The sequence below is a fragment of the Mastomys coucha genome, unplaced genomic scaffold (assembly GCF_008632895.1).
Source record: "Mastomys coucha isolate ucsf_1 unplaced genomic scaffold, UCSF_Mcou_1 pScaffold18, whole genome shotgun sequence".
Taxonomy (NCBI): Eukaryota; Metazoa; Chordata; class Mammalia; order Rodentia; family Muridae; genus Mastomys; species Mastomys coucha.
The window spans coordinates 4,223,765-4,236,548 of NW_022196900.1; the positions used below are offsets into that span (position 1 = coordinate 4,223,765).

General features: G+C 42.5%; 1 protein-coding gene across 5 annotated transcripts in view; it reads left to right on the top strand.

Moving 5' to 3' along the window:
* LOC116095888 (phospholipid-transporting ATPase FetA) overlaps positions 1-12,784 on the top strand; it is a 124,651-nt gene that overhangs the window by 53,448 nt on the left and 58,419 nt on the right. For all 5 annotated transcript variants that reach the window (XM_031377183.1, XM_031377185.1, XM_031377184.1 and 2 more), the window contains 3 exons: positions 2,730-2,812; positions 4,372-4,530; positions 6,731-6,819. In XM_031377183.1, the coding sequence (XP_031233043.1) occupies positions 2,730-2,812; positions 4,372-4,530; positions 6,731-6,819 (331 nt within the window). The remainder of the gene's footprint in view (positions 1-2,729; positions 2,813-4,371; positions 4,531-6,730; positions 6,820-12,784) is intronic.

The following is a 12,784-nucleotide window of genomic DNA, read 5'->3' on the forward strand; positions in this document are numbered from 1 at the left end:
TCTCATCAAAAGATGACTTCAGTAGAGCAAGGAGCTCAATAATCAATAGATAGGATGACCCATTCTGTGGACAGTCAGATTTTTTCTCCAGCCATCCCTGTCATTGCCCAGTGGACCCATGAACAGAGCAGCCATGGTAGCAAAGATGGAGGTTATACATGGACTCAACATTGAGTTCCACTCACCAAAGCTGACCCACCTACAATTGTTACTGAATGCCAGATCTGCCAAAAGCAGAGACTAACACCAAGTTCCGAATATGGTACTATTCCCAGGGTGATGACCAGGAACCTGGTGGCAAGTTGACGATTAATGGACCACTTTCTCATGGATAATGCTTTGTCTTTACCTAAATAGATACTTCTAATTCTTGTTATAGATTTGCATTTCTTACATGTAATGCTTCTGCCAAAACCACCATCCATGGACTTATACAGAATGGCTTATCTACCATCATGGTATTCCACACAGTATTGCTTCTGACTAAGGAACTCACTTCACACCCAGTCGTGTGTGACAGTGGGCCCATAATCACAGAATCCACTGGCCTTACCATGTTCCTCACCAACATAAGCATCTAGTCTGGTAGAAAGATGGAATAGCCTTTTGAAGACATAAAGTGCTAATTAAGTGGCAGCAGCCTGGAAGGCTGGGCAGGGTTCTCTAAAAAGAGGTATATGCTTTGAATCAGCATCTAGAATGTGATAAGATTTCTCCCATAGCCAGCATTCATGGAATGAATCAAGGGTCAGAAAAAGGAATGGTCCTACTTCCTATCACCTCTAGGGACCCAATAGGAACACTTTTGTTTCCTGTTCCCATTCTGCCAGCCTAGACGTTTTGATACTAGGTGGGGAGAGGGAAGGGGACACTACTGCCAGGAGCCACAACAAACATTCCATTGAACTGGAAGCTCAGACTTCCCCTGGCCACTTTGAGCTTCTTGTGCCCTTAATTCAGCCTAAGAAAAAAGTAAGAGTGTTAGGAGAGGTGATTGGCCCTGATTATCAAGAGGATGTCAGATTGCTTCTCCACATTGGAGGTAACTAAGATTATGTCTGGAGTACAAGAGATTCTTTAGGGCAGGCATCTCTTGGTGTTGCCATGTCCTGTGATTAAAGTCAGTAGGAAACTACAACAGCCAAATCCAGGCAGGATGACAAAGGGCATAGACCTGTAAAGAGAAGATATGGGTCACTCCTCCAGGAAAAGAGCCAAGACCTGCTGAGATCTTGCTGTAAGTGGAGGAAATACAAAATGAATAGCAGAGGGAGGAAGGTAGCAGTTACGGCCATGCGACCAGTTGCAAAAATGAGGACTACAGTTGGCATGAGTGTTTTGTCATATTCTGTTAATAGTGCATTTGTTTTCTTTCCTCTATTTCTTTGTCATATAGTGTAATATCAATGGAATGAATATCAGTGATTATCATATTTGTCTTGAGGCCCTAAAAGGACATCCTTCAAGGGACATTGGCACCTATTCTGAAATTTATAATGATTTCCAGTTGTATGTGGGACAGTTATGTCATGTTTGTCATAATCATGACATGATTAAATATACAATGCATTTGTGGTTGTACATGGGATAGTTTTATCACATCCAATGTAACCATGACCTGGTTAAATGTATAATGTACTTGAGGTTGTACGTGGGATAGTTATATCATGTTAGGCACACCTATGAGCTGGATAATGTTTTCAATTGGAAATTAAGTATGATGTAAGGAGATATGATTGCATGTTGATTTGACAAGGGATATATGGACTTGTGATGACTATTCTTGATTGTAAACTTGACTACATCTGGAATTAACTAAAACCCAAGTGGCTAGGCACACCTACGGGGGATTTTTCTTCATTAAATTATTTGAAGTGTGATGACCCATTTTTAATTCAGAGCTTTTGAGATGAGAAAGTAGACCTTTAGACTGGCACACGCCTTCTGGTGGCCATCTATATGAAGGACATGGAAGAAGGAAGTTCTAGGATTTTGCTGCTTGCCCTCACCCTCAGTTCTCTGGCCTTAGAGCCTTATCCTGAGATTCTGAGATACACTGATGGCTGGCTGAGACATCCACCCTCAGGCACTGAACAGCTACTGGAGCCTTGGGCTTTCTGTTGCGAGACAGCCATTGTTGGACTAGCTGGACTGTAGTCTGTAACTCACTCAATAAGTCAATTATACATATTATGAATATATGTATATACATATATAGTCATTCCATCAGTACTGCCTCTCTACAGAGACCTGACTAATACTGTACTCCAAAGCTTTTAGAAATCTATTGTTACTATCTCTCAGTGCATTCTCGTATCCAAAAATGTTTCATTGTGGTCTTTCCATGAGCCCTGTAAATATTTAAGAACTATTTCCTCAGAGTTTTAAGTAGCTTCTGACCAGAGCCTGCCTTGTGTTCCTGAAGGAAGCAGGTACCACCTCTGGCTTGCTCTGTGATGTCTCTTCAGCATAGCTGACCAGCTAGTTCTCCTATGTCAGTTAAAGTGGTAGGGGGACAGGGAGTGAGGGGTTCCTTGCAGTTATCTGACCTTCAGACAGCACACGAGAACAAGCAGTAACTAGTGTGGGGCATACAACTCAGACCCTGAGCCTGTATTCTGCTGGCAACATTTATTTTCTCAAACCTAATGAGGAGGCCTCACAAGCTGGCCCTGTACTACTGTTGGGTATATGTCCATACATTGATGAACCTGTGACCTTTACTTTAGTGAAACCAACCTGAAAGTGAAGCAGGCCGTCTCCGTTACCAGTGGCATGGAGGATAACCTGGAGCTGCTGTCTGCCTTTAATGGTGAGCTAGAAAATAGGCTGCCCACACAAGCTTTCACCAGCAAAGGACTAGCTAAACAAAGATGGCATATCCATACAAGAATAATATACAGTTCAGTATAAACAATATGCAAGTTGATAATCATTGACATGGGGAAAACATATATAACGTAATAGAAATATATAGATTATAAAAGACAGCATAATACGTGTTTTGGAGAAACATGTTTGCATACATGCATAGGATAAAAGGCTTATAAAGAAGTAGTTCAAAAGGCTAATGTGTTTTTCTCTAAACAATGAGTAGATTACAGTGTCTCTCCAAAGCCTTTAATCCTAGCACTTGGGAGACAGAGGCCATCCATCTCTGAGCTTTGGGTCAGCCTGGTCTATACATAGTGAGTTCCAGACTAGCCAAGGACAGCCTAGTCTGTCTCAAATTTTTTTTTCTTTGTCATTTTAGCATGTAATAAGTATTTACAAAGGAGATCTAGCAACATAGCTCAGGGAGTAAAAGGGCTTGCCTCCAAGCTTGTGAGCCAAGCTTGATTCCTGAGACTCAGATGGTGGAAAGCGAAAACCAGCTCCCACATGTGGTCCTCTGATCTACACACACACACAAACGCATGCATTCTTCCTCCTCAGACGTGCAAGTAAACAAAGCTAATAAAGGTTAAAAATGTTTTCAGGGGATATATTTACTAATCATAGAAAACTCAAATATTTTCTATTTGGAAAAAAAAATAGTAGGTTTACCTTAGGGTAAGTAATGTTGGCACTTGTTCAGCCTCACTGACACTGATCAGCAATACTGACGCTGATATATCACCCTGTGATGGTTTTCTCTGCATGACCCATGGCAATGCAGAATTATCGGTTTGTTTGTTTGTTTGTTTGTTTTGAGGCCCTATGTAGCCAGACTTTGGGCTACTTTGTGGGTTCTTTTTTCTTCCTTCCTTCTCTGCCCATCCTCTTCCACCTTTACAACCCCCTAACACTGGGTAGGAGAGAAGAAAGGATAGAGATAGATAGTGACATTATCATTAAGCTGCTTCCTGCCAGTTGGGGCATTGAGCTCCAAGTTTGATCTTCACCAATAGGATGTCTAATTTCTTCTTGTTTCTTCTTTGCACATGACTACTTAACAAACCACAACCAGCGTCAGCCAATAACCTGCCGACAGCTCCCCAACTCTCGAGGAGTCCCCAGAATTCCAAATGTCACACACTAGGAGAAACTACCTGCAGCTCTCAAAATCATGCCCTGCTAGAAGAGCACAGACAAATCTTAGTCAGCTGCTGTGCACAATGTGAGGCAGCCCGTCCCACGCCTGGGATTAAAGTGAAAACGTATTCCTATTTTTGTGTTTTTCTTTTAAAGAAACCAAAATTCTCACAACAGCCCTGAAATCTTTTTGTGCTTTTCTAAAGGAGTGTAGTGCAGGAATAGGGAACAGTTGAGAAAAGGTAGAAAGAGAGAGAAAAAAACTGTGTTGTATTATAGCAAAGAGGTTTCCTTCCTGCGTTTGTGCTGAGCAGTGTCCCAAGGTTGCAGAGAGCATCCTTCCCCCCTTTTCTGCAGGAGAAGTGAGGTGCGAGCCTCCTAACAACAAGCTGGACAGGTTTTCCGGGACACTGAGCTACCTGGGGAACAGCTACCTCCTGGACCCCGAAAGGCTACTGCTCCGAGGCTGCGTCATCAAGAACACAGAGTGGTGCTACGGCCTGGTCATTTACACTGGTACGCTTCCTTGCTCACTGCCCAGCTGTGGGCAGTTCATCCTTAGCATATGGGTTCAGTATCCAAGCATACGTCAGAACGGTGGCTTAGTGGTAGACTGTTGGGAGGTGAAACAGGTCACTGGATGAGAAACTTAAGAAGAAACGGAGGGGAAAGCAGCGCTGCTCCAGGCAGTGTGCTTGCGACATACCAGTTCCACGTTTGCTCGAGGATGGCTTTGTGGTAGGGCATTCATGGGACTTTCCAGCACATGCAGTCACGGGAGAGGGTTTCACACAGAGAAAGAACAGCAGAATTGTCGTGTGAATGAAAGGTTACATGGTGACTCCCATAAGAAGGGAATATAGACTGTGTTCATTATGGAAAAGGATTTAAACTGTAATATGGAGACTTCATCCAAGAGAAAAGTACTACGTTAGTGGCCCATCTTGAGATGTCACTTAGAATCACAACCCACAATAGGTAGTGAGAGGTTTTCTTGGTTCATGGCATAGTTAGGAAAGAAAGCCTCTGCACCCTGAGTAGCAGTAGACATTGATAACCTTTTTCTCTGTCCCTGTAGATAAGCAATTTAAAAGAGGAAGGACTTAACTTTTTACTCAGTTTCAGAGGTGTTAGTCCAAGCTTGCTTGGTCCTGTAACTTTAGACCTGCAGCAAGGCCAGCCATCATAGGGGGAATTCGTGATAGGACAAAGTTGCTCATGGCACAGTGGCTAAGATGCAAGAGAAAGGAGGGGGCCTTCAAGAATTGCCCCTAGTAACCTAACTTAGCTCAACAAAGTTCCATACCCAAAGTTTTTACTACCCAACAAGAGCGCCACCTACTGGAGACCAAGCTTTCAACAGTTGAACTTTTAGATAACTTAAAATACAGACTGTAACACAACCATAACTACAGTAGGAAGAACTGAGAAAGGTCCACCATGGAGAACATTACTAAACTCAGATTTTGGGAGGTGTTTCCGAGAGCATCCACTCTTAAACATGGGGCTCCTAGTTCTCCTTCTGTGGAAAATAAGAAGGCTACCACCCTCTGGAGAGGCTTCAGAGTAGAAGGAAGCCCCAGCAGACCTTGGTTCGTTGGCTTTTGATGTGGAGCGTTTCAAACCAGGTGGCATAGGCTTTCTTCACTGTGTGTCAGCAGTCATGCACACAGGGAAACCACTCCTAGAAAGGTCATTTGTTCAGCTGAAAGTTTTTCCCAGAGTACTAATAGTAGTGACAGCACAGCTTCAGTCCCTTCTGGTTTGGTTTGTGAAGAACAGTAATGAACTCTGGGGAGTCCAGGCAGGTCTCATATTGCAGAGAGCATCATGGAGCACTCATTGCAAACTTGAGTGGTTCTTTCTGATGTGCAGTGCTCAAGTTCTGCCACAGTCTCTCTTCCACCTCCTTGAAAGCCAGGGCAAGGAGGGTCAGTCTTTCTAAGGATTCTAGAAGATATGGTCCCTGTAGCTGCCACATTCTGCCTTGAGCTTTTCAAAAACCCAGGGATAGAATGCTACCATGTATGCTGTGCATTCCCAGTCTGCTGACATACCAGAAAAGCCCAGCTACCCCAAGCCCGTGAGCACATTAGTGACACTCCTTCATTAGAACACATGTAAACTGTAGTCGGATGGGGAAAGGCCAGAGAAATTACTATGTACAGTTTATTCCTTGCCCTCTTAGGAAGATTTCCTCTCAGTTTGCTAGCAATATCTCTAACTAGTGGTTTGCAACTCTGTGCCATTCAGGGCTCCTTTGCTCACTGTCTGTGCCGCCATAGAGGAACACGGCCTCCATGTCTCAGCCACAGAGAAGTCTCACCTCCCAGCTTTTACCTCAGGGAAAATCAGTTATTGCTACTTCCTCTCTTCCATTCTCAGGAACATTGACTCAGCAATAGAGTAAAGAAAACAAATACATCTTTTATTAGAAAACTCCTGCCCTAAGCTAAATAAATCAGGTGGTAATAGGGACACTTCTGTGACTCTTGTTCTGTCTTTACCTCCTGGGAAAACCAAGACTTTGCTGAGGTGCTGGTTAGAGAGGAATCGGTATGGCACTTAGTAGGGAAACACGTTCCTTTCTGTGTTATTGTTGATTGCATTTCTGTAAGAGGTTAGAATAACTGATCATAAAGATATATGTCAACATAGTTTGAAGCTCTAAGTATATTCAGTGATTGTAAAATCTTGATTTCTTCATTTTGCTTAGGGCAAGACACCAAATTAATGCAGAACAGTGGACGGTCTACCTTCAAACGAACACATATAGATCATCTCATGAATGTCCTTGTGGTCTGGGTAAGTTAAACACTTTCTCTGCATAGACACGCGTCCGCAGCATTTCCAAGTCAGAATATAGCTGTTTAAAAGTCACAAGAAGCGTTATGGCCCCAAAAGCTAAGCCGTGAGGCAGTGAAGAACAGATAGAATGTACAAGAGTCTAGGTTACCCCTGTTATGTACGAGAATGACAGCTAAGAATCAGATGTCTTTGGTAAGTGGACCAGAGGTGATCAAGGGCCCTACTTTAGAAATGAAGATACTTCCTCATATCAGATTTGATTGTGACCTATAAATAACACGTGACATAGTCTATAGAATGCCTTATCTAATCCAATAGTTTTAAAGCGGTAGTCCTCAAAGGAGTCTTAAGCGTAGCAGCAGACAGAAGATCTGATAGGGTTTGCTCTGGCCCTATCTGAGAGAGCAGCTTCTCATGCTGCTTTATTATATTTCAGTTGGGAAAACAGGGATCTCCTGCTTAAAAAAACCTGAAAAATTGCTAATCAAGAGGTTCCTGAGGGAGGGACAATGGGTTTTTTGTTTTGTTTTGTTTGCCTTTTTGCTTTTGTTTTTGTTTTTGTTTTGTTTTATTGGTTGGGGTTTTGGGTTTTTTGGGGATTTTTTTTTGGTTGTTTGTTTTGTTTTGTTTTGTTTTGTTTTGTTTTTGAGACAGGGCTTCTCAGTGTAGCCCTGGCTGTCCTGGAACTCACTCTGTAGACCAGGCTGGCCTCCATCTCAGAGAACCGCCTGTTTCAGAGTGCTGGATTAAAGACCCATGCCACCACCAGCTGGCATAAAAGATTCTTTTTTGTTTTATTTTTTAGTTTACATACACATACATTAAAAAATAGTATTTCCTAGGCTGGAGAGATGGCTCAGTGGTTAAGAGCACTGACTCCTCTTCCGAAGGTCCTGAGTTCAAATTCCAGCAACCATATGGTGGCTCACAACCACCTGTAATGAGATCTGATGCCTTCTTCTGGGGTGTCTCAAGACAGCTATAGTGTACTTACATATAATAAATAATAAAAAAAAAATCTTTAAAAAAATAGTATTTCCCTCTCCTACACGCTTCCCAGATCCTCCCTGCCTCTCTCCCCACTCGATTTAATGCTCCTCCCTCATCTTTAAAACATAGAAATAGAGCAAAAGCAAAAATAAAAAAGATCACAACAAACTAAAAGACTAGTAGGAGACAAATATATTTTTTAAAAATCCCCCACCAAAACTGTACATGTTAAAAAAAAAACATGGAGCCCATTCTGTGTTAGCCAAATATCCCTAGGCATAGGTTGCGTCCTGGTGTATGGTTGATATGCAGGGACATTCCACTGGAGAAAACTCATAGTAAGTGTTAATTGTAAATGCCTTGTGGGTTAGGATGGACATCGTATTCACTTCCCCTTCTCCACGCTGCGATTTTGTCCCGTTTGAACTTGCACAGGTCTGGTGTGTGCTGTCACCGTGTCTATGAGTTAAAGTGTGGATCAGCTCTGTTGTGTCTGGATGACAGTGTCTCCTTGGAGTCATGCACCACCTCTGGCTCTTACAGTCTTTCTACCTCCTCTCCTACATAGAGCCTTGAGCTGTGAGGTGAGCTGTTTGACGATGACATCCCGTTTAGGGCTGAATGCTCCAGAGTCTCTCACTTTCTGTGTGCCTCTGTATTAACCCTCATCAACTGAAAGAAGTTTTTATGAAGGATGCGTGATGCACAGTGCTATAGGAGTAGCCATATGTGCCAGGAATTATTATATTGCTGTGTTCCTTCAACAGAATAGTAGTCGATTTACCCCTAGGGGCCATGACCTATCTAGTCCTGGATCCTTGCCACTTTAGCAAGAGTCAGACATGGGTTCTGTGGTTGGCCACTCTCATAACACTGTACCCCTATCGCTCCACTATCCTGCAGGCAGGCTGCTGTTGTAGGTCTCTAGGTGTGTAACTAGGCAATATTGACGATTGCCTGCCTCCTCCAGTAGTATGCAAAGTACCTTCCAGCACCATGAATGCTAGCCAGTAGAGGAGAAGCTTCTAACAATTTTTTTTTTTATTTCATGTGTATTGGTGTTTTGCCTGTATGTATATCTGTATGGGAATGTCAGATTCCCTGGAACTAGAGTTACAGACAGTTGTGAGCTGCCATGTGGGGGCTGGGAATTGAACCTAGGCTCTCTGGATGAGTACCCGGGACTTTTAACCTCTGAGCCATGAGATGAAGCTTCTAGATGGGCATTAACTCAATTTCTCTTGTTTGATGACATAGTAAGTGGTGTCTTGAGCAATAGGGCCCTACTACCAGGTTGTGGAGGGTAACTAACCAATTGCCTTTGCAGTAGCTTATGATGGCTTATGGGCTTTGGGCCCCTTTGGCCAATGACTCAACATGAATAACCCATTCTTGGCATTGGAGGTTTTACTTAGTCGCATAAGATATATAATTGGGGCACTAATCTCCCTCATTATTTGTCTCCCTCGTTATATTTTGACTCTACTGAAAATTCCTTTCATATGTGTATATATTTTAGGAAGCTTCTATAGTAGTAGATTTCTATATGGCTTAATTAATTAATTTACATCCAAATGTTGCCCCCTTCCAAGTCCCTCCTCAGAGAGTTCTTTCCCCATCCCCCTTCATCTCTGAGAGGGTGCCCCCCCTCGGCATCCCCTCTCCCTGTGGCACCAAATATCTACTGGATGAGGTGCATCCTTTCCTACTGAGGCCAGACCAGGCAATCCTCTGCTACATCTGTGCCAGAGGCTAGCTTGTATATGCTCTTTGGTTGATGGCATAGTCTCTGGGAGCTCCATGGGTCTGGGTTAGTTGACACTGTTGGTCTTCCTCTGTGGTTGCCACCCCCTTCAGCTCCTTCAATCCTCCCCTCACTCTTCTGTAGGGGTGTCCAACCTCAGTCCAATGGTTTGCTGTGAGTATCTGCATCTGTCTCAGTCAGCTCCTAGTAGATCCTCTCAGAGGACAGCCATGCTAGGCTCCTGTCTTCAAGCACAACATGGCATCAGTAATAGTGTCAGGGTCTGGTGCCTGCCCATGGGATGGATCCCAAGTTGGGCTGGTCACTGGTCAGCCATTTGTTCAGTCTCTGCTCCATTTTTGTCCTTACACTTCTTTTAGACAGGAACTCTATAAGGCTTTCAGGAAGGCCTTTAATGTTAGTTATCTCTCCCCATCTTCTCACCTCTACCCTGCTCTCCTATTCCCCTCCCCATCCTCCTAGTCTAGTTTCCCCTTTATTTGTTATATTCAATTTCTCTTTCCTTGGAAGAGTCCTTCCTCTCCATTGCTCCCTTACCTAACTTGTGTAGATATTCTGATTGAAACACACATTTAAAGCTAATATCCATATATAAGAAGAAACATGCAATGCTTGTCTTTGGAGGTCTGGGTTTCTCCACTCAGCATGATTGTTTATAACTTCATCCATTTTCCTACAAACTCCTTAATTTCATTTTTCTTAAGAGCTGAATAATATTCCACCGTGCAAATGTACCACATTTTCATTAGATTATGGACATCTAGAATGTTTCTAATTTTGGTTATTATGAATAGAGCATCAATAAACATGTGTGGAAAGTATTGTTGTAGTAGGATGTAGAGCCCTTTTGCCAGATGCTCAAGAGTGGTCTAGCTAGAGCTTGTGGTAGGGCATCTTTCATCTTTTCCATCTTTTCATCTTTCCCAGGAGACTCCACACTGATTTCCATACTGCCTCAACCAGTTTGCACTCCCACTAGGAATGAGGAAGTGTTTCATTTTACCTGAATCCTTCCCAGGGTGGGCTGTACATTTGTAAATTTTGTATTATTGTTATTTTGTATTTATCTTGGGCATTCTGATTTTGGTAAGATGAAATCTCAAAGTAGTTTTGTGTTTCCCAGGTGGCTAAGAATGTTCAACATTCTTTTTAAGTAATTCTGAGTTATTTGTGTTTGATCTTTGAAGAACTCTGTTGAATTCTATAGCCCATTTTTAAACTGGGTTTTCTGTTTTGAAACTGCCTGCAGTTTCACGAACTGGGTTCTCTTAGGAGAAGGAACACAGGGACCTGAAGTAAAGGGTTAGAATTGCAAGAAAAATAATGAAACCAAGTCAAGTATTCCGATCAAGGTTACACTTTACTCAGGGGGCCAGGATTTTTATAGTCACACGAAAACCGAAAACCGAAAGCAAATCTCTAGGTTCCAAGATGTTTGCATAACGTAAACACTGCAGTTTGGGTCAGGCGCCAAAGTCCCCAGTGACTCAGAAGTCTCAGTGGGTAGACTTCCAGGCGGCTACTTCAAAGGAGAACTGACAGTCTGCAGAGAGCTTTTGTTTAGCTCCCCAGGTGGGATAGTAGCTTCCAGGTGGAGACTGTCAGAATGGTAGATGACTGGGCTGAAGCAGGAGGTAACACTGTTTTATTTGTGTTCCATTGGGTTTGTTCATTTGTTTTGTTGTTGTTTGATTTTTGTTTGTTTTTACTCGCTTTATATTTTATTTTGTTTTGTATACTCTAGATACTGATCCTCTGTCATGTGTATATTGGAACAGGGTTTTGTTTTTTTTTTCTTTCCATCCTGTAGGCTTGAATGATGGCTGGCATTTTTTGCTGTACAAAAGCTTTTGAGTTTCATGAGGTCCCATTAGTTAATTGTTGACTATAGGGCCTGTGCTGTGTTCTATTCAGGAAATCTTTTCCTGTGCCAATGAGTTCAAGCCTATTCCTCACTTTCTCTTCTATCAGATTCAAGGTATCTTATTTTATGTTGAGTTCCTCCATCCAATGGTTGAGCTTTATGCAGGGTGATAATCACAGATCTATTTGTATTCCTCTATTCTTCTGGTTCTTCTACCCAGTTGATCAGCACCATTTTCTGAAAGTACTCTCTTTCCCCCAGTGTGTGTTTTTGGCTTCCTTGTTAAAATTCAGGTGTCAGTAGGTGTATGGAATTGTCTGGGTCTTCAATTTGTTTCCATTGATGATGTGTCTATTTGTATGCTGATACCATGCTGTTTGTATTACTGTAGCTCTGTAGTACAACTTAAGATCAGGGGTAGTGGTGCCTTTAGCAGTTCTTTTATTATTTAGGATTATTTTAGTTATACTGGTTTGTATTTATGTGTGTGTCTCTGTGTGATTCCATATGACATTAAAGATTTTTTTCAGTTTCTGTGAAGAATTGTGCTGGAGTTTTGATGGGGCTTGCATTGAGTCTGTAGATTACTATTAGTAAAATGGTCATCTTCTTTTCTTTTTCCTTTTTATTGAAAATAATTTTTTATTGAAAGAGAAGTAGATTCTTCTCTCATACAATTTATCCCAACCACAGATTCCCCTCCCTTTACTCCTCCTAGCCCCCCCCCCAACTCCCCACTCCACCAGATCAACTACCCCTTGTGTCCTCTTCAGAAAAGAACAGGCCTCCAAGAGACAATAGCCAAATGGGGCAAAGTAGGACATAATAAGACGAGGCTAAGTCCCTTATATCAAGGCTAGACAAAACAACCCAGTAAGAGGGAAATAGTCCTAAGAGGAAGTGAAAGAATCAGAACTACACCCTCTTATACCGTTGGGAATCTCACAAAAACATGAAGATAACAGCCATAACATATATATGCAAAGGACCTGGTGCTGACCATGCAGGCCCAGTACTTGCTGTTTCAGTCTCTGTGAACCCATGTGAGTCCTACTTAGTTGACTGGTGAGCCATGTTCTCCTGGTGTCCTTTGTAGAGGAGTGGTTCTGATGCTTTGATTAATCAGGAATCTGTGAGTAAGGATGCTGAAGGTCCTTGTCCCCATTGGTTTTTGATCAATCAATAAAGATGCCAGCAGCCAATGGCTGGTTGGAAAGAAAGAGGCAGGACTTCCAGGTTCCCGCAGGCTAGGAGAGACAGGGAGGAGAATTGAGATACTTGGGGGAGAGAGATGGGACAGATTTGAGCTACAGGGGAGATTTTCTTTTTCTTTTTTTTTTTTT